The sequence below is a fragment of the Lithobates pipiens genome, unplaced genomic scaffold (genome assembly GCF_037356315.1).
Source record: "Lithobates pipiens isolate NorthernLeopardFrog02 unplaced genomic scaffold, aLitPip1_a1.2 Scaffold_8, whole genome shotgun sequence".
NCBI classification, from domain to species: Eukaryota; Metazoa; Chordata; class Amphibia; order Anura; family Ranidae; genus Lithobates; species Lithobates pipiens.
Window position 1 is genome coordinate 342850956 of NW_027507903.1, and position 22561 is coordinate 342873516.

General features: G+C 43.5%; 1 protein-coding gene across 3 annotated transcripts in view; it reads left to right on the plus strand.

Moving 5' to 3' along the window:
* The window catches only part of AFF4 (ALF transcription elongation factor 4), a 207645-nt gene that overhangs the window by 130261 nt on the left and 54823 nt on the right, over positions 1 to 22561 (plus strand). For all 3 annotated transcript variants that reach the window (XM_077473202.1, XM_077473203.1, XM_077473204.1), the window contains 4 exons: positions 5731 to 5785; positions 6632 to 6669; positions 9108 to 9270; positions 19751 to 20650. In XM_077473202.1, coding sequence (XP_077329328.1) covers positions 5731 to 5785; positions 6632 to 6669; positions 9108 to 9270; positions 19751 to 20650 — 1156 coding nt within the window. The remainder of the gene's footprint in view (positions 1 to 5730; positions 5786 to 6631; positions 6670 to 9107; positions 9271 to 19750; positions 20651 to 22561) is intronic.

The following is a 22561-nucleotide window of genomic DNA, read 5'->3' on the forward strand; positions in this document are numbered from 1 at the left end:
TGCAGCACTGTGCGGTGATGTACAAAAGCGTCTTGGTAAGTAGTGAACAAATATAGTCCTGAAATATATATAAATCCGTGATATGATTGAAAGAAATCTTCTGTGTATTCAAAGTAATCACAGTGCTGTGTGTGCTGTGTTGAAACCATTCACCAGAAATCCAGAATGATTGAACACCACACACTCAGCACTGGAATTGCTTTGAATACACAGATTTCTTTCAATCATATCACAGATTTAGATATATTTCAGGACTATATTTGTTCACTACTTAAGACTTTTGTACATTTTTTACCCCAAGGCGCTGCACAGCATTTTTTTGTTTTATTGTCCTATCTCTCATTCGTTGTGTAGAGGTGCAGGGGGGAGAGAGCAGACAGGTAGAGGAACACAGAGGACTTTGTGGATGCTGCTTGAGAGGGATAAGAATTGGTCCGTGGTGACACTGGACAGGGGAGTGCTATGTTAATGAGTGAGGGTGGCAGCTGGAACAGTATTAAATGGTGATAGGTTGGTGGTGGGAGGTGTATTGGTCGGCTTGGATAAGACAGTCGGGCACCTCCCTTACCGTGTCCTCCACGCGGTCCCCTCACCTGGCGCTGCCGCTCTCCTGCCTCTCCTGGCTCGGACTTGCCGACCTCCATGTCTCATCTCTGGCTGGGAACGTCGGGGGGGGGGGGGGGGGGGTTAAAAGCGCCCCAATAGCGACCGAAAATCAGCACAAAAATGTTGGTAAAGCGCCGCTAAAAATAGTGCCACTTTACCACCGTTGACCAAGTGTGAAAGTGCCCTTAAGGCCTGGCTAGTGGCTTATTTATTTTCCTTAGATTCTACTGTTCACTGTCCCTTCCTCCCTATCTGTGTCCACACTGCAGCCTGAGATGGTGTTGGACCAGCCTTTGGCACACATGTAGGAGTATACACAGTAGTAAATAACAGGCCCCTCTCCTCCCTCCTCCCCCCCCCCCCCCTCCTCCTCCTCGCCGCATTGCTAAACACTATGGGGGCAGGATATACAATCGTGATTGATGGAGATTTCACCTCCCTGTGGCACAGCCTGAGATTGGCAGAACATTCTCCAGTTATTTTTACATTGTGAAGAAAATGAAAGCTATTGTCGGTCCACCTACTGTACACCATGTTATTGCAAAAAAAAAAAAACTTGTGCTTTGAAATATAGATTTGTAATAAGTATTCGCACCAGATCCGTGTAGGGCAGTCCAGATTGTTTTTATCATGCATGAATAGTATTTAATTTGGATTAAAATTGCCATAGTTCACACCTGTGCAGTCAACAAAAGAACATGTTGCGTTTTTTTCTGTATGGAACATGGCAAAATGCTTAAAGCACCAGAATGCGCATGTCCTCAATTGTGACGAGGAAAACTGGTAAAAACCCACTGGAACACATCAAAAATTCGCACACAAACGCATCTGAAACTCAGAAATTGTGGCGTGAACCAGCCCTAAAACATTTTGTAGCTATTAATTTTGATTCTCTATTCTGAAAGCAGCTGTTTTTATTATGCCATGTGACTGGCACAGCACCAATCAGCGCTGTGCAGACACAGATTCATATTCAATTTGTCCTGTGCTGCTGTAGAACATAAATTAGTAGAGTACTAGGTCTTTTCCTGAGGAGAGGAAAGACCTGGGAAACGTCATGTGACTAAACAGCAATGATTAAATAAGGTACTCAGATACTTTTTATATTAAGATCATGCCACAGTATTTAATTTTATACATAGAAGGGGTAATGGCAATTAAACAGTGTATGTTTAGTATCACTTTAAGTCACTGTCTGCATTTGGCTGTGCAGACTGATAAACTTTTTACGAACTGTCATCTGTACCTTGTCAAAGTGAAAACTGGGTTTGACAAGTGCAGTACACAGTTAAAAGAACCTTTATAAAATGTTCTCCAGTCAGTATACTCTTCCTACGCCTGCAATGTTCTATTAATTCATAAAGCTGTTGATTTTACAGTATATTATGTCAAGATAGATTCCGAAAGTAGATTATTTTTCTGGTTTGCTTTAACTTGTGTGCTGACGGGTGTCTGTCCCACCTCCCTAGTTGAGGATCTAAAGATGCTGTTTGGCTTACCTTCTGGACATGTCTAGTGTTCAACTTTTTGCTGTGGGAGACTTCCAGCAGCTTTCTAAACCCCAAGAATGGCAAATTTATCTCCTCCCCTTACCATTCCATGTTAGCTAGATTCCTTAACCAAGTCCAGTGGCTAAGTTTCTGCCATGATTCTAATCCAACCAGTAGACATTTCCTCATGTTGTTCCAAAACTCACAGGTCACTTTCATGAATTGACACAGTGGTGTAGTGGTTAGCACTCTCACCTAGCAGTAAGAAGGGTCGCTGGTTCGAATCCCAACCAGGAAACTACCTGCCTGGAATTTACATGTTCTTCCTGTGTCTGCGTGGGTTTCCTCTGGGTACTCCGGTTTCCTACCACAATCCAAAGACGTTCAGGTAGGTGAATTGGCTTCTGTTAAAAAAATAAAAATAAATTGGCCCTAGTATATGAATGGGGACCTTGGATTGTGGGCTGCTTGAGGGTAGGGACCGATGTGAGTGTGCAATGTACAGGGATAGGGACAATTGTAGACACTCACTCAGGTTGAACTGGATGGACTGGTGTCTTTATTTAACCTTAGCAACTTTGAAACCATGTTGATGGGTACTGTTTGTTTCCTTCGTAACGCTGGAAAAGTTCAGGGGGCTTTCAGCTCATTCCACATTCTTTCAAATACTAGCTAGGTTACCGTTGCACACCCCAGTTATCCCTGAAAACTGCCTTGTGGCTAAATGTTTGGTCATTTGACAAAATTGCAGACAACATTGAGCTCTGCCACTATAACCATGGTTATACCAATACTCTCCTGGATGCCTTTATAACATCCCCAAGAGGAACATTTAATAGAGAATTGGCCATAAGCTTGTCCTTTTTAGATGTCAAAAAAACATGCCATTGACCAGAAGGTTCATCAGGCCAAGGGCATATATATTGTAAATCAGAACACATCCACTTACTCACTTTGGAATTCAGCACAAGAAGAATATAAACAGGCTCTACAAACAAAAGCAGAATTTTAACTATTTTTCTTTTGGCCCATTTTCTTCTAACCATCACCTTTCCATCTTTCTCACAAGGTTACTAAAAATCTAACATTGGAAGAATGGTTAAGCAGTCTTCCCCTTTCCCAAATAACAAAACTCCACATGGAAATGGCCTCCCCCTTGAGGAATGAGGACTTTCTACATATTTTAAAATGTAGCCCATGACAGTCGATAAGTATGGTAGCATCAGTGTCACAAAGTGACATGTTTACTGGAAAGTTCTATAACCTTTCCATCAGTAATTTCATAGCAAACTAATAGCAAACCTCATTGGTTAAATAAAGAGTGATTGTTAGAGAACTGGATCTATACTTGTTGGCATGGTGTGTCGTGAGCTCCAGGATTATGTAAAAGAGTATAAATAGATCACATGGTGTTGAACTAATTCTGTTAAGCTGGTAACAGCCTCTTATCTTAGAGTGCACTTGCTTGACTGTTAATTCTTACTGGATATATTTTGTACTTTTAGTTTGGCAAATTATACGTATCAAAACATAATGCTTCTAGTTCTCTGTGACCGTAAAGAAAGTAAAGTGATTGTAAAGGGTTTTTTTTTCCTCCTTTAATAACAAGCGCGTAATACTTAACTGCTCTGTGCGATAGTTTTGCACAGAGCGGCCCCAATCCTTGTCTTCTGGGATTTCCTGCCGGTTCTCCTGGCTCCTCCATGCCCCCATAGCAAGCCACTTGCTATTGGAGCACTAGGGAGGATTTGATCCCCAACTGCACTGTGTGCGTCAATTGACGCACACAGTGCCACTCAGCCCCACTCCCTCGTCACTGGATTTAAGTGACAATAACAGGAGCCAATGGCTTTTTCTGCTCTCACAAAGTCCAGTGAGGAGGTAGAAAGCAGCACTGTTGCTCTAGGGCAGTGATGGCGAACCTTGGCACCCCAGATGTTTTGGAACTACATTTCCCATGATGCTCCACTACACTGCAGAGTGCTAGGGCATCATGGGAAATGTAGTTCCAAAACATCTGGGGTGCCAAGGTTCGCCATCACTGCTCTAGGGTACTGTGCTGGATCAAGATCGGACTCGGGTCCCACCCCATGCTCCCTCCTCACAATATTTGACATTAGCAGGCGCCAGTAGCTCTGTGTCCTGTGAGGAGAGGGAGCAGCTCTGCTGCAGACAGGCACAGAGCTGGATCAAAAGAGGAGGCAGCTAAATATTTAGGGATGCTGGAGAAAGTTTTTATATTGTAAGGTTTTGAGAATGCAGAGAATGTATTAATGTAGAAAACCTTATACTTTTAAAACCACGTTAAGGCTAGTTTTATTGTTTTAGCAAATTCAAGCCATGAGTGGCCTTGCAAGCACAATTTGGCTTAAGTCGATTTAAAAATCAATTGAGCTACATCCTATCAGATGAAGTCACTTTTCAGGTATTTAGCCTGCCTCTCGGGCAGTGGCTTCCCGAATACAGTAGCGAAGACTCCTTCATCCACGCTGTTTAGCACGGATTGAGGAAAGTGATAATTTTCCTCCAATTAAGCCCATAGGCTGAAAGAAAGGGAGCCTTTTATGTATATATATGCTGGCATTTAGGCCTGAATAGCCATATTCCTTCTCTTTAGGAGCCCTTTTCCACTGGGGCAGCCTGTACATTAGCGATAAAGCGCTGCTCGTTTTAGCGGCACTTTACTGCTGTTTAAGTGTCGCTTTTTTAGCCACTAGCGGGGTACTTTTAACCCCAAGAAAGGGGTTAAAAACCGCCTGTGTTGCAGCACTTCGGAACCGCTACCCATTTGCAATGGGCAGGGGTGTTTTTGGAGCATACAGTGCTCTCAAACCACCCCAAAGATGTTGCTTGCTGGACTAGCACTAAAACGAATGAAAACTGTCTGTGTGAAAGGGGTCTAAACCCGCAGATTGTTACTAAGGAATGCAGGTGCTTTGGGTTGATTTATTTGTGCCCACTAAAGCTGCTTTCACACAGTGGCGTCATTTTTGCTGAGGTTTTCAGCCGCCATCGGTGCACTTTTAACCCCCACTAGTGGCCAAAAAAGGGTTAAAATGATCCGCAAAGTGGCACTGATGCAGCGCTTTGCCAGCGGTTTGGCGGCGCTGCCCATTTATTTCACCGCTCCAAAGATGCTGCTTGCAGGAGTTTTTTTTTTCTTTTTTTTTTTTTTTTTTAACGTCCTGTCAGCGCATTACCCCAGTGTGAAAGCACTCGGGGCACCTGAAAAGCTCACGAAAACTGCTTCCAATTAAAATCAATTGATGCTTTCACACTGGGGCGGTGCGCTGGCGGGGAGGTGAAAAAAAACTCCTGCACGCAGCATGTTTGGAGAGATAAAAAAAAAAGCACTTCAAATTAATGGGAATCTCCTGAAAAGAGCTTCAAAAGCGCCTCAAAATGGTTCTTGCAGCAGTTTTTTGAGTCGCATGACCTTTAAAATGCTAAAGCCTCAAAAGAGATTGAAGAGTGGCGCAAAAGCGCTCGCCGTTTTTATAGACTGTTTTCAAGCGCTTCATTGTGAAAGGGGTCTAAAAGAGGGTCTTTTCCCCACTAGTCATTGCATTCGTTTCTTTTGAAGTCACATAAAGATGCTCTTAATAGTAATGCAACTGTTGCTTGTATTTTGCAGTAATTTGAAAGAAGACTTGAAGCTAAGTAGCAGTGAAGATAGTGATGCAGATCAGGTATGTGTTAGAAGAAATCTTTGTCTCAATTTTTTTTTTTTTTACGTTTTATTTAATAAAATGTTTATGCAATAATACTTTGGGTTATCAAAAGGTCTCAAAGTCCAAGCCATATGTAGCTTATGGCCACCCTAGTGACCGATTTACACTAGAAGCATCCCTGAATGCATGGTCTCTAGTTGAGAGGACACCGTGATAAAGCACTTATCTTTGTGGATTGCACTGTTTTTTTTTTTTTTTTTGTTAAAATACTAAATGAAAGTGCTTGAGAACCCTTATACACAATGTGAAGTGATTGGCCTCAGGTGATAAATAGAGATGCCACAAAGCCTTCTGCATAAGTTGTACCGGTTTATCTCTCTTCTGTACATCCACTCGGAGTCCAGAATTTCTACAGCATTTCTGAGCTTCAGAAAGCAGGGAGCTGAAATTACACTCAGCGGAGCTCAATGAGGAGAGCTCTGACAGCTGATTGGAGTTAAGAGTCCAAACCCCCCCCCCCTTCACAGGACACAGGAACAAGGAACAGAGCTTAGGCTGTCCATCACAGGCTGTGTGCTGAAGCTCCCTCCCCTGTCATCTTTTTGTTTCTTGGTGTCGGGTAGCAGAGGACCCAGGCAGCAGAGAGAAATGACACTTAGTTCTCTGGATTGAGACAAGTACACAGAAATATGCTTCATGTCTTATGTCTGAGGTTTACAACCACTTTAAGTTCTCTTCACTCAGTGGTGTTGGTATGCTCAGGTTTGCACCACAACACACTCTGCTGAAAATTTTATGGGAGACCTAGAGGTTTTACTGTAGTAGTAGTGACATGCCATCTAAATGTGTTTGCTCCTTTTACAGGACTGTGATAAGGCTGTACCAACCAACACACCAGGAAGGTAAGTTTGGTCAAATATTTTCCTTTGTATGTGTATATTTGTATAAAAGTCTGCTATTCACTTGTTGACATTTTTGCAGATTTATTTATAAAATAAAAACTGAAATATCACATGGTCCTAAGTATTCAGACCCTTTGCTCCTCAGTATTTAGTAGAAGCACCTTTTTGATCTAATACAGCCATGAGTCTCTTTGGGAAAGATGCAACAAGTTTGGGAATCCTCTGCCATGCCTCCTTGCAGATCCTCTCCAGTTCTATCTGGATGGTAAACGTTGGTGAACAGCCATTTTTAGGTCTCTCCAGAGATGCTCAATTGGGTTTAAGTCAGGGCTCTGACTGGGCCATTCAAGAACCGTCAGAGTTGTTAAGCCACTCCTTTGTTATTTTAGCTGTGTGCTTACGGTCATTGTTTTGTTGGAAGGTAAACCTACGGCCCAGTCCTGAGCACTCTGGAGAAGGTTTTCACCCAGGATATGCCTGTACTTGGCCGCATTCATCTTTCTCTCGATTGCAACCAGTCGTCCTGTCCCTGCAGCTGAAAAACACCCCAACAGCATGATGCTGCCACCACCATGCATCACTGTTGGGACTGTATTGGACAGGTAATGAGCAGTGCCTGGTTTTCTCCACACAAACCGCTTAGAATTAAAGCCAAAAAGTTCTTTACCTCTCTCACCAAGGCTCTTCCCCCCCCCCCCCCCTCCCCGATAGCTCAGTTTGGCTGTATGGCCAGCTCTAGGAAGGGTTCTGGTCGTCCCAAACATCCATTTAAGGATTATGGAGGCCACTGCGCTCTTCAGAACCTTAGGCCCCTTTCACACGGACGATGATCCGTTCAGGTCCGCCTGTTGGTTTTTCAGGCGGACCTGAACGGATGCCGTCGGATGTCGGCGGTCACAAGTCCGCTGACATCCGACCCGCTCCGATCCGAAAAAGTGTGACGGAGGAAAAAGCTATTTTTCCATCCGTCATCGGATTGGGTGAGGATGTACACTGTGGTCCGTCATCACACGATCTCCCATAGGGGAGAGCGGCGCTCTGACAGGTCCATCCCTGCGCAGTGTGCAGAGACGGACCTGTCATCTTCCTGCTCAGCGGAGATCGCTCCAGGCGATCCCCGCTGAGCAAGCGAATATCCACGGGGCTGATCGGCACTGATCTGCCCCATGTGAAAGGACCCTTAAGTGCAGCATAATTTTTTTTGTAACCTTGGCCAGATCTGTGCCTTGCCACAATTCTGTCTCTGAGCTCTTCAGGCAGTTCCTTTGACCTCATGATTCTCATTTGCTCTGACATGCACTGTGAGCTGTAAGGTCTTCTATAGACAGGTGTGTGGCTTTCCTAATCAAGTCCAATCAGTATAATCAAACACAACTGGACTCAAATGAAGGTGTAGAACCATCTCAAAGAGGATCAGAAGAAATGGACAGCTCCTGAGCTATGAGTGTCACAGCAAAGGGTCTGAATACTTAGGACCATGTGATATTTCAGTTTTTCTTTTTTAATCTGCAAAAATGTCAACAATTCTGTGTTCTACTGTCTATATGGGGTGCTGTGTGTACATTAATGAGTAAAAAAAATGAACGTAAATGATTTTAGCAAATGGCTGCAATATTACAGAGTTAAAAATGTAAGGGGGTCTGAATACTTTCCGTCCCCACTGTATATGTGGGGGGAGACAACTACTGGGACTGGGTTTTAAATTGATGCAGGAAATAATTTAAGGTAAAACATGTCTTGACTTTAGAGCCACTTTAACATTTTGTTGTAAGATTGAGCCAACGCTATAGATATCTGTTAGTTGCCTTGTTGCTTTGAAAACACATTTATGATTTGTGCAAATGACACCTATAGCTAACAAATGCTGTTAATTGACTGACCTCTTTGCATTTCTTTGTAATGGAGATTTAGTTGGTTTATCATTATTGTAATTTTACATGTAATGCTTATACCACCTGTATGTGTGTATTTATTGAATAAGAAAAATAATGCTCATGGAAATAAATTCATGTCAACCTGTATGGTTTATCTCCTAGATTAAGAGGAGTAGATATAGAGCTTAATCTTTCTGTGTACTGCATGCCTGAGAGCGTTCACCTAGCTTGGATAAAAAAGAAAACTACACTTTCCAGTCCAAGCACCTTTTGTTAATTATGACATGATTTAGCAATGTGGTTCATCTGTAGAGGTCATATTTCACTAACAGGTGTGTCCCATGCAGAAGTTAGCAATGGTGTTTAGCAATAAGCTTCTCCAATGAGGGAGATTATTTTACTGTAATTATCGTGGATTACACAAAATGCTTTGAAGGTTCGGTTTCTTTATTTCATATAGATATTGTGGAATTTAGGATCTGAAAAAATGCTTACTTTATTATGTAATCTTAAATACAACCTGCCCATCAAGATCTGTGTATTTTCATTTGTGTGCATCTCTAGCAACTCGGATCCATCCCAACATAACAGTGAAGGAGCTGACAATTCAAGGGACGATTCCAGTAGCCACAGTGGGTCAGAGAGCAGCTCAGGCTCTGATTCTGAGAGTGAGAGCAGCTCTAGTGACAGCGAGGCTAATGAACCGTCACGTAGTGCATCACCTGAGGTAACTGTATGAATCGTTTACATCTAATCTCAGTTACTTTTCTTTCATTCCATTGTAGTTACAACCATCCATGTTATCAATTTTATGCCTGTGGATTAACTTCTGTTTAATCATTTTGCTGTTGAATGTAAATATTCAGTATATAGCTACAAACTATCAAGTTTGAGTGTTATTTTGAGTATATCTATGAAAGTACCTGGGCATTCAGGCCACATTTTGGTTGTACATACACCTCCCCAAAATGTGCAGATGTGGCTGATGCACCGTAGTCTTTCATGTACTGTTTGCCTTGGTCCCTGATTCTTTCACTGTGACTGTCGAGGGCATTCTTTGTGTTTTTTGTTAGACAAAGTATCATAAATTTACCGAGCGGTTGTGTTGAGAGTCTTCAAAAGACCGCACCCAGTATAGCCCCACCTATATCCATCGTGCCCCAGGTTTTTTTTGTTTTGTTTTTTTATACTACTTTGGTGCTAGTTTCCTAGCACCAAAGAAGTAAAAAGTCTGGGTGCACAAAAGAAGTAAAAAAGTCTAGCTCACAGTCTGGGCTAGCCTACACTGTGACCTTCAGGCACTGGGCTATACATTGTTGCCATTTCCAGACCTTGAGTGTACTGGTTAAAGCCACAAAGCCCTTCCCGGGTATAGAGCTGTAGCACAGCATTAGGGGTGACTCGGTCTTTGAAGATTAAGTGAATAAGACAGGTCGGCTAAAGCACTGGGAGCTTACAGAACTGATCGCACCGTTCAGTGCCATTTCAGGTAACCCTTACCATTGGTAAGGATTAAGGCTGGGGGACCAACTGCTGGTGTCATGCACTGGAGTGTTAGGTGAGCTTTTTGCTCTTTCCTGACAAAAGGCTTGCAAACAACCTAGTTTAACTTTGGTTGCTTGTCTGTCTGTTACCACTGCCTGCCTAGAGTGACCTGGTCACCTCCAACTTGCCTGTCTCATCATTACCAGCTGTCTTGGGTTTTAGATTAATTGAGGCCTTGCTTTATACACTTTGAGCCTAGTTTTATTACAGCTATGCGGCTGTAACATGTCTGCCCAGAGATACACAGGGGAGTGGTCCAGCTGCTTCGGCTGCACCCAGCCCATACTTCCACAGTGCTCCTGGGGACAACTATCAGCCGTTATCTGGAACATGGTACTCCCATTATCATTGAGCCGTTTTTATTGGGAATTGCCTCAGTGCCATTGGGTGGGGCTAAAACTCTTGACTCTGTCCTAGGGCACCTCAACACCCACTCAAAATGTTGTTATGCATGTGGACTCCATGCTTTGCACACATTAATTGCAACGGATCTCAAGGTAATCCAGTGTCATGCCTTGCAGAGTTTTTCTGACCCCTTCAGAGGAGTTGGCTCATATCGGACCCTGTTGCCTGTGACATAGATTTACCATCTCAGCAGTATATTTCTAAAGTAGGTCTTTTTTGAGACACCAAAGTTGCCAGTCATCACCCCAGATTTACAACGGGTTGTGTTGGATCTTTTTGATGCAGTTTGTTCTATTTAACAAGGTGGATAAAAATCTTTTTTTTTTTTTTTTTTTTTTATGTAAATCCGATTTTTTTATTTTAAATTTGGATTAATATACGTTTTTTTTTTAGTTATCAAATTTATTTTAATAAAATGCTCTTGCAGGAAAATCTATCTAGAGATAATTTTTTTCTTTTTAAGATACATTAATAATTTTGTTCAGCATGAAACAGCTTGGTTACGTAGCATGCGGCTGTATATTCTGCAATATTGAAATTTTTGGTAAACTTTTAATGAATCCAAGCTCTGCAAGTCGAAATAACATGCACTGCATTGATTAATTTACACAATTTCACAGTAACTGGTTATACTATGACATTGTCACTATCCCAGTGGATTAGATGTATTAATTGGATGTGTTATTTGAGTCTGAGGTGATATTATCCGTGTCATTTTTAGTCTGTGTTTTTTATGTTTTGTACATTCCCTTTTTACTCTATCCAAATAAAAAAAATTCTATATTTTACATTGTGTCCCTACAAAGTCCATCTTTGTAAATTCTTAGCTCTTTCCAACTTATTCTGGGACTATGGCACTAGCGTATCCAAAGTGTCACCCTGTGAGGATGCACGTTAAATTCCATCTGTTGTCAAAGTTCAGGAATATTCCTCTATCCCATTGTTTTGCAAATCTCTGTACACTACAAACTAGAGGTCGACCGATATATCGGCCGATATTTGCTGTTTTTTAATTGGCATCCGCCGATTGTACTGATAAAAAGGCCGATTTAGAACTACAGCACGACTTGCAAATGACTTCTGTAATAGAAGCCAATGCAAGTTGCCTGAGTCTTCACAGAAGCGACTTTCCTCCTCTCTGGGCAGTCTGCCAAGAAAATAGCAAAAAGATACAATGTTTACACTTGAATGAACTCAACTCAGTGTGTAGAGTTCCCAGTTTAACCATTTAAAGACTAAATCTTTTCTGACAGTTGTTGCTTACAAGTACAAATCCTGTATTTTCTGCTAGAAAATCACTTGGACCCCCCAACAAAATGTATGTATGTATATATATATATATATATATATATATATATATATATATATATATATATATATATATATATATATATATATATATATATAGAGAGAGAGAGAGAGATCCTAGGGAATAAAATGGCGGTTGTTGCGATATTTGCGCAGCGGTCTTTCAAATGCAATTTTTTTGGGAAAAATACACTAATGACTTAAAAAAAAAAAAAACACTAAAACCGTAAAGTTAGCCCATTTTTTTCATCCAAAAGTTTTGACTACCTGTTTTTGTTTAATATATAGGTTTTTTTTTTTTGTTAATCTAAATCCTACATACAAGTAAACTGGAGTTTTGTTTTGTTTAATAAATGTTTAAATGTAAGAAAATTTCTGCATCACTTATGAAGGCTGCTTTCACACTGGGAGCGGGCAGGCGTTGATGGTAAAACGCTGCTAGTTTTAGGGGCGCTTTACCATCATTTTAGTGGTGCTATTCGGCTGCTAGTGGGGCACATATAACCCAGCTAACGGCCGAGGAAGAGGTTAAATGCACCCGTGTAGCACCGCTGCTAAATCGCATTGCATGCGCTTCAGCAGTGGTGCCCATTCATATCAATGGGCAGGAGTGGTGGAGGAGCGGTATACATCACTCCAAATGTGCTGCTTGCAGGATTTTTTTTTTAACCTCCTGTCAGCGCATCGCCTCCGTGTGAAAGCACTCTGTCTTTCACACAGACTGCAGGGGAGCCATTTTGCAGGCACTTTACAGGTGCTATTTTTAGCCCAAAAGCGCCTTAAAAACACCCCAGCGGGAAAGGTGTGTTAGATTTTATGAGATGAAGGGGGATTAAAAAAAATCGGCCTAACATATCGGCCCAAAAAAATCGGCATCATATATCGGCCATCGGCCGCCATGATTTCTAAATATCGGTATCGGCCAGTAGGGATGCACCGAAATTTCGGCCGCCGAAACATATCGGCCGAAAATGCCCTTTTCGGCAATTTGCCGAAAGAGAAAAACGGCCGATAATGGAGCCGAAAACGGGGCGGGGCCAGGGTAGGGGGCGGGGCTCCGCCCCCCGCCCCTGGTGCGCCCATCATGAAAAGCTATATCTATATAGTGCGGGAGAGCCGTCTCCGCCGCCTGTTTGATCACAGCGCGGGAACATCACAGCTTTCAGTTCAATAGCTGTGTGTTCCCGGCCATGCGCCATCACGTACAGCCCCTCCCCCTTGTCAGGGCACTTTGATAGACAGATCACCCGTAGGATTGGACGGATGATCTGTCTATCAAAGTGCCCTGACGAGGGGGAGGGGCTTACGTGACGGCGCGCGGCCGGGAACACACAGCTATTGAACTGAAAGCTGTGATGTTCCCCTGCTGTGATCAAACAGGCGACGGAGGCGACTCTCCTCCTCTTCTCTTCACAGGTTAGCTGCTATGAGGGGACACTGGCTGCTATTAGAGGGGACACACTGGCTGGCTGCTATTAGAGGGGACACACTGGCTGGCTGCTATTAGAGGGGACACACTGGCTGGCTGCTATTAGAGGGGACACACTGGCTGGCTGCTATGTGAGGGGACACACTGGCTGGCTGCTATGTGAGGGGACACACTGGCTGGCTGCTATGTGAGGGGACACACTGGCTGGCTGCTATGTGAGGGGACACACTGGCTGGCTGCTATGTGAGGGGACACACTGGCTGGCTGCTATGTGAGGGGACACACTGGCTGGCTGCAACGTATCAATTGTATCATGTGTCGTGTATCATGTGTGCAATTTCTGACCATCTCCTGTACCACGTCCCCTGTCTCTGACCATCTCCTGTACCACGTCCCCTGTCTCTGACCATCTCCTGTACCACGTCCCCTGTCTCTGACCATCTCCTGTACCGCGTCCCCTGTCTCTGACCATCTCCTGTACCGCGTCCCCTGTCTCTGACCATCTCCTGTACCGCGTCCCCTGTCTCTGACCATCTCCTGTACCGCGTCCCCTGTCTCTGACCATCTCCTGTACCGCGTCCCCTGTCTCTGACCATCTCCTGTACCACGTCCCCAGTCTCTGACCATCTCCTGTTCCCTGTCCACAGTCTCTGACCATCTCCTGTTCCCTGTCCACAGTCTCTGACCATCTCCTGTACCATGTCCCCAGTCTCTGACCATCTCCTGTACCATGTCCCCAGTCTCTGACCATCCCCTGTACCATGTCCCCAGTCTCTGACCATCCCCTGTACCATGTCCCCAGTCTCTGACCATCCCCTGTACCATGTCCCCAGTCTCTGACCATCCCCTGTACCATGTCCCCAGTCTCTGACCATCTCCTGTACCATGTCCCCAGTCTCTGACCATCTCCTGTACCATGTCCCCAGTCTCTGACCATCTCCTGTACCATGTCCCCAGTCTCTGACCATCCCCTGTACCATGTCCCCAGTCTCTGACCATCTCCTGTACCATGTCCCCAGTCTCTGACCATCCCCTGTACCATGTCCCCAGTCTCTGACCATCCCCTGTACCACGTCCCTAGTCTCTGACCATCCCCTGTACCACGTCCCTAGTCTCTGACCATCCCCTGTACCACGTCCCTAGTCTCTGACCATCTCCTGTACCACGTCCCCAGTCTCTGACCATCTCCTGTTCCCTGTCCACAGTCTCTGACCATCTCCTGTACCATGTCCCCAGTCTCTGACCATCTCCTGTACCATGTCCCCAGTCTCTGACCATCCCCTGTACCATGTCCCCAGTCTCTGACCATCCCCTGTACCATGTCCCCAGTCTCTGACCATCCCCTGTACCATGTCCCCAGTCTCTGACCATCCCCTGTACCATGTCCCCAGTCTCTGACCATCCCCTGTACCATGTCCCCAGTCTCTGACCATCTCCTGTACCATGTCCCCAGTCTCTGACCATCTCCTGTACCATGTCCCCAGTCTCTGACCATCTCCTGTACCATGTCCCCAGTCTCTGACCATCTCCTGTACCATGTCCCCAGTCTCTGACCATCCCCTGTACCATGTCCCCAGTCTCTGACCATCCCCTGTACCATGTCCCCAGTCTCTGACCATCCCCTGTACCACGTCCCTAGTCTCTGACCATCCCCTGTACCACGTCCCTAGTCTCTGACCATCCCCTGTACCACGTCCCTAGTCTCTGACCATCTCCTGTACCACGTCCCTAGTCTCTGACCATCTCCTGTACCACGTCCGCAGTCTCTGACCATCTCCTGTACCACGTCCGCAGTCTCTGACCATCTCCTGTACCACGTCCGCAGTCTCTGACCATCTCCTGTACCACGTCCGCAGTCTCTGACCATCTCCTGTACCACGTCCGCAGTCTCTGACCATCTCCTGTACCACGTCCGCAGTCTCTGACCATCTCCTGTACCACGTCCGCAGTCTCTGACCATCTCCTGTACCACGTCCGCAGTCTCTGACCATCTCCTGTACCACGTCCGCAGTCTCTGACCATCTCCTGTACCACGTCCGCAGTCTCTGACCATCTCCTGTACCACGTCCGCAGTCTCTGACCATCTCCTGTACCACGTCCGCAGTCTCTGACCATCTCCTGTACCACGTCCGCAGTCTCTGACCATCTCCTGTACCACGTCCGCAGTCTCTGACCATCTCCTGTACCACGTCCGCAGTCTCTGACCATCTCCTGTACCACGTCCGCAGTCTCTGACCATCTCCTGTACCACGTCCGCAGTCTCTGACCATCTCCTGTACCACGTCCGCAGTCTCTGACCATCTCCTGTACCACGTCCGCAGTCTCTGACCATCTCCTGTACCACGTCCGCAGTCTCTGACCATCTCCTGTACCACGTCCGCAGTCTCTGACCATCTCCTGTACCACGTCCGCAGTCTCTGACCATCTCCTGTACCACGTCCGCAGTCTCTGACCATCTCCTGTACCACGTCCGCAGTCTCTGACCATCTCCTGTACCACGTCCGCAGTCTCTGACCATCTCCTGTTCCCTGTCCCCAGTCTCTGACCATCCCCTGTACCATGTCCCCAGTCTCTGACCATCCCCTGTACCATGTCCCCAGTCTCTGACCATCTCCTGTACCATGTCCCCAGTCTCTGACCATCTCCTGTACCATGTCCCCAGTCTCTGACCATCTCCTGTACCATGTCCCCAGTCTCTGACCATCTCCTGTACCATGTCCCCAGTCTCTGACCATCTCCTGTACCATGTCCCCAGTCTCTGACCATCTCCTGTACCATGTCCCCAGTCTCTGACCATCTCCTGTACCATGTCCCCAGTCTCTGACCATCTCCTGTACCATGTCCCCAGTCTCTGACCATCTCCTGTACCATGTCCCCAGTCTCTGACCATCTCCTGTACCATGTCCCCAGTCTCTGACCATCTCCTGTACCATGTCCCCAGTCTCTGACCATCTCCTGTACCATGTCCCCAGTCTCTGACCATCTCCTGTACCATGTCCCCAGTCTCTGACCATCCCCTGTACCATGTCCCCAGTCTCTGACCATCCCCTGTACCATGTCCCCAGTCTCTGACCATCCCCTGTACCATGTCCCCAGTCTCTGACCATCCCCTGTACCATGTCCCCAGTCTCTGACCATCTCCTGTACCATGTCCCCAGACTCTGACCATCTCCTGTATAAAAATATTTTTTAGAAACAGTCATTTTCGGTATCGGTGCTGTTTCGGTATCGGTTTTGGTTTTCGGCCTAGTGTATTTTTCATTTTCGGTATCGGTTTCGGCACCAAAAAACCCATTCGGTGCATCCCTATCGGCCAGAGAAAAACTCATATCGGTCTACCTCTATTACAAACTGTATAACTGAATCTGTTCTGATATCGCTTTTTATTAACCTGGCAGCTTATTCTAAATAGGAAACCTTAAGTTTGTTTGCAAATATTAAAGATTCTAACTACCAGCAAGAATGAGTCCTTAGATTTAAAAGAGCGCCTGTCATATCGGATCCATCATAGCAGTGCCTGTTAGCGGGTATCCACTCACCTGCTACAACTTCCCTCCCCTTGTTGGGTCACTGCCGCATGACCAGCCATCCCATTAAAGTGAATGGGACTGTTGACAAGTCAACAGGGGGTCAGACGAGGAGCTGCTGCGGGACAGAGATGAGTTGCTCTTTAAAAACTATGATTTAAATCACATTTTTACTAGTAATTTAAATCAACTTGATTAAAATCAAATCCACCCTGCTCTTTAATCTGATATTTAAGGCAATTCTCTATACAGAGTAGAAGCACCCTGAGGGGGTCTTGAAACCTCTTTACTGCAGCATTGGGTCTCCCAGGACTGATCAGCAGTCTCTTGGGGGGGGAAAGTCCACCTTCTCTAGCCTTTATCTTTCAGGAATATACTCTTATCTTTGGCTGATTTTCTTGGTCCCCACTCCGTGGTTGTCAGTGCTTTGTTGGATCTGTGGGGATCAGAAACTTTCTACGAACCACAGCTATGGTTATGAGGTAGACAGGACCCACATTTTCTTCTGCAGTCCTCTAAATGTATTAGAGAGGATGTTTAGTTAAAAAAATAAAATAAAAAATAGATGTCAACTGTCTGACTGTGGCCTAGCTGCCCATTCCTCTTTACCCTTGTGGGTTTCTTTTCTGCTACCCTTTTTCTTTCATCATGTTGACTTACTCTTGAGTTCTGTAGTAGCCTCAGAGGGATCTCCTCATGTCCTTGTCGGCAATTAGGAGGTACTGTGCTATCTATGCATTATCTGGCTTACCTCGCTTAGTAAACGTGGTTGTCTAGCGATCTGTAAATTAATGAACTGCAACTACCGTCTGCAACCACAGCAGACAACTTGTAGTTCTCAATGAACTGCCTGAGCTCTCTCGTAGTGCATTGATTTTTCGGCTCTCCAGTAACTGCCTGCCCATATGGGAGGTACAGGCAGACAGCTATACTGTGATTCTGCAGCAGCCTAACATTGCACCTATGATCTGCTGATTCTGCATATTGCAGAAAAAAAAAATTATATATATATATATATATATATAATTACTACCTGCAAAAAAGTGTGCAATTATTTATTTCTAAAGGTGAACGTTGCATTCAAGAGAGCAGATTTGAGTTTTTAAGCGCTGAACCTATGTCAAAAGTTTAGGAGCCATGATCCAAAAATGTTTTTAAATTCCTCCCTTTCCTTGACTTCTATCATTGTGAGCAACGTTGGTTTTGAGTGGAGACATTATTGTATGTAGACTTATTAAATTTTTTAATTTATTTCAGGTGCTTTTATAGCGCCGTTAATTTAGGCAGTGTTACATTACATTATACATTCACATCACATCAGTCCCTACCCTCAATCTATGGTCCCTAACACAAATTCATACATATTAGGGCCAATTTAGACAGAATCGAATTAACCCACCAGCATGTCTTTAGAGTGTGGGAGGAAACTGGAGTACCTTGAGGAAACCTGCACAGGGAGAACATGCAAACTTCAGGCAGAAGGGGTCGTGGTCGGGATTTGAGCCAGTGACCCTTTTTACTGCTGGGTGAAGTGCTAACCACTACACCACTTTGCTGCCAAATAAGTATAAAACACAGGTAAATGGACAACTACGAAACGCTGATGGATGTTTCAGCTTTACCCTACATCAAAAAAGCGTGTCTTTTTGTGCTGCTTTTGGGAGTTTCCTTCAATTCCTGTCTAGTGGTGTCAGTCGGGTTCAAATCACTCATTCCAAAACTAAATTATAAATGCACTTAAAAAAAAGAATATTCCATTGTGATAAAATCTAGGTTAAATATATATGTAGCAGAACAGTAATCTTTTAATCCAGTTATGTTTTTATTAAAAAGAATAATCATTAAGTGTATTTTAAAACACAGCTGGTATGAATATTTGAATATGTTTCTTTCTGCCAGTTTACCATTATCCCATGCCCAAGTTCTTAGAGTGCAATAAAATATGCTTTTATGTTTAATACTGTAAACGTTTAGGCAGTAAGGGAAAACATGGGGGATTGAGGTGGAAAGGTGGCAGTTTTAGCCCTTTTTCTTTTGTTCCTTTTTTTTTTTTGCACTTAATTCATACATCTTCCACAATCGCTTAGCTCTGTATATTACAGGCTTGATAAAGGAAAGAAATTATGTTTTAAGACTTTATAGACTTATATGATATTGTTAATGTTCTGTGGGAAGGAAATTGTTGATCACGGGGACTAGGCAATGGCACATGACGGAGGGTACTTTAAATACATTTTAACATGCCGATTTCACTTGAATGAGAATATTATATAGAAATCAAATTTACACATTAGCTTTACAATGCCCCTCTTTTCTACATTTTTACAGCTTTAAAGTTGCTCTTTATTTACTATGTTTTGTCTCTTAAATGTTACACCCATATTTAGGTTGTAACGTGCTCTTATTCACCCAATTCAAGCTGCGAGCGCTCCCCTCTCTGTGACAGCAGCTGTCACTTTTTGAAAATATCGTTGCTGTGCACTCTGTTCAATGATTCCTGTGAATGGAAAAAAACACCATGAAAAGTACCATTACAACAGACGTGCTTGTAGTTTGAATGGGCTGTGAGCACACTACTCAAAACGCTCATAGTTCATTCAGTCTTCCTTTATCTTTGTCTCAGTAACCCTGTACAGATTTCCAGTTACAAAGCTAAAGGATGACTGTACAGGAAAGATGATGCAATAATCTGGAGGCTCCACTAAAAAATAAAAAATAAAAAATTAATCTTTCTTACCTGCAAAGAATGTTCATTTACATTTTTTTTTTTTTTTTTTGTTAGCTGACCGTAGCCTTTAACACTACACTTTCTGTCAGGAATTCATTCAAATCAGGTTGTTTTACTGAGAGATTCTTTTTTTTGCATCTTTCCTGGAAGGTATTTGAATACATTTTTACTGATTGCTAGTTTGCTGTGCCATCTGGGAAGATGGTGACTCTGTGTTGTTACATTGCTGAATGTTGTTTAACTTTTTTTTGTCTTCTCTTTAAAGCCTGAACATCCACCTTCAAATAAGTGGCAGTTGGATAATTGGCTGAATAAAGTGAACCCACACAAAGTGTCTCCAGCATCTTCAGTAGAAAGCAATATTCCTTCATCGCAAGGTTACAAAAAGGAGGTTCAAGAGCAGGGTACTGGAACTGGCTATACAGAACCAAGTGGACCAAAGGAGTCCAATGCTTCTACACCAATCAGAGAAACTAAGGCTGCACAAAAGGGTTCTGAAGGGAGCAGAGGAAGACAGAAGTCTCCAGCTAATAGCGAGAGTGCAACTCAGCGAAGAAGTTTTGGAAAGAAACAACCAAACAAACCAGCAGTTGAGGCACCTAGAAGGGAACTTAAAGTGGAAAGTGTCACCACTGCAGAAACCACCACCAATTTGCCTGCTAATAGACACAAGGCAGCCACAAAGGGTTTACGAAAACCCAATATAAAAAAAGAGCCCAAGTCCTCTCCCCGGCAGGCAACTGAGAGGAAAAAGTACAAGACCTCTAAACCGTCTCAGAAGTCTAAGGAATTTATTGAAACTGATACCTCATCCTCTGATTCAGATGAAATTGAAAGCCTTCCTCCTTCATCCCAAACCCCCAAATATTCAGAGAGCAATAGGACTCCTCCAGCCAAACCCTCCACTGAGGAGGATGATAGCTTTTTTCGACAGCGATTGTTCTCTCCTATGGAAGAGAAGGAGCTTCTTTCACCTCTGAGTGAACCTGAAGACAGATACCCACTTATTGTAAAGATTGACTTGAGCCTATTATCTCGAATACCCGGGAGACCTGTTAAGGAACCAGAACCACCTAAGGTTGAAAAGACTGCCCCTGAAAAACATCCAAAAGAAACCCAGAAACAGGCTGATAAAACATCTACCAGTGGAAAGAGGAAGCACAAGGTTGGTGATTATACAGTCACATGTTCTGCTTTGCTTGGTTATCATTTTTGTACTATACCAATACTGTGATTCCCAAAATGTCATCTGAGAATATTACTACTGTGCATGGGCTTAACATCAATTAAAGGGCCACTATAGTGAATTAGTGCAGCTAATTATAGCTACAGCGCTATAAAAATATATATATATATATATATATATATATATATATATATATATATATATATATATATATATATATATATATATATATATATATATATATATTTAAAAAAATAAATTTTTATAGTCCAGTATGAAAATCATTTATTTTTAAGCTCTGTTCTACTTGTTAAAAATGTGTTATGCTTCTTTGATTGCTACACAAGCAACTTTGTAAGGTAATACAATTACCTTTCAGTTTGTCTGCAACCAATTATTTTCTGAAATTGGCTTCTAAGCATGACAACAATAAGGGCACTCTGTAACTGTACACGTAAGTCGCTGCCAACATTTCCTTCTCATGTGATTGGCTCACTAGTTTTCTTAGCAGTTTTTCTTTATTTCAACACTTAAACTGTTTGTGTGGTAGGCAGACCATGCAGAAAGTAGGAAGTTGGTGTAATCCATTTGTACGTCTAAACCGTAGCAGATAAGACAAAAATAGTTGTTCCATTTTTAAGCAACTATCCTCGGGGTTACAGGTACAATTGATTTTATCTTCTACTGAGAGCTTTACCCTCTTGTTCGCAGTCATCTCATTTGCTACATATTGAAATCAATATGATGTTAAAGATATGTAATTGAAAGTGTAGTCATAGGCTTATTTAAAGAGTAACTCCATTTTTGTTGGGAAGGAAAACATTCCCCTCTGGGTGATCTGTGTACATTACAAGGATTTTAACAAACTGTTGCATATTCATAGCTTTTTGTTCTGAAGAAATCCCTGTTTGTGTCCATGTGGGAAAGTGAATCTAATGGGAGTGGTTTCATAATTATCAATCTGCTGCACCTGCATCACTCTGAGGAAAGCTGCTGGGTCTGCATCCCTTTTAGACCTGATTTCTTATTGGGAGTACCTCGCAAATACATTTTTGTTGTAGGGGTGCCTAAAATCTTGCATTTTAGTGCAGACTTCTGGGAAAATCAGCCAATCACACAAGCAGGTAATTATATTTCTGGTGGACATTCTGTGTACAGAACACCTCCAGGTAGCCATATTACATTGCATTTTCAGAAAATTTGTGGCAGCAGATTAAAAAAAACTGTAATTTTTAATAACATTCAATTACAATATGACTTGTGTCACAATTGTATGTCATATTATTTTTTCTTTCTTTGCAATCCCCATCCCACCAAAGTGGAGTTACCCTTTAAATATCCATGGACTTATATAATAGGGGGGGTACCGCTTCCTGGCAATACCATTTTACTGGCATCTGGTCCATGTCTGTAAGTTTTGTGGAACTTCGCTAATATGTAGCAAATCTTTCCTTCAAGTATGAAGGAAGGTTACATTATCTACAAGGCAGTTGAACTTAGGTACGCGTTTCCTCTTGCAGTTGTCTTAAAGTGGAAGTCCATGCTGAAACTAAAATCCCTGCATAGCCAGCAACATTATAACACTAATCTATCTAGCCCTGTAAAGGAAAAATCCGTATACATACCTTTTCTGCAGGCAATTCGACCCGATCTCCAGCAATGGAAGCTCTGCTGAGTACACGTCCGACAACGGCTGTAAAATGAATGGGACGGCTGACAGCTCAGCGTGGGATCAGAGCTTCTATCACTGGAGATCGGATAGGAACGCCTGCAGAAAAGTTATTTTTACTAACTTTTTCTTTGCATGGGAAGGACACATGAATGTGAATGATACAATTGCTTGCGCCCCAAATGGGTCACAATATGGAAACGTCTCCCCCCAGTGGGGGG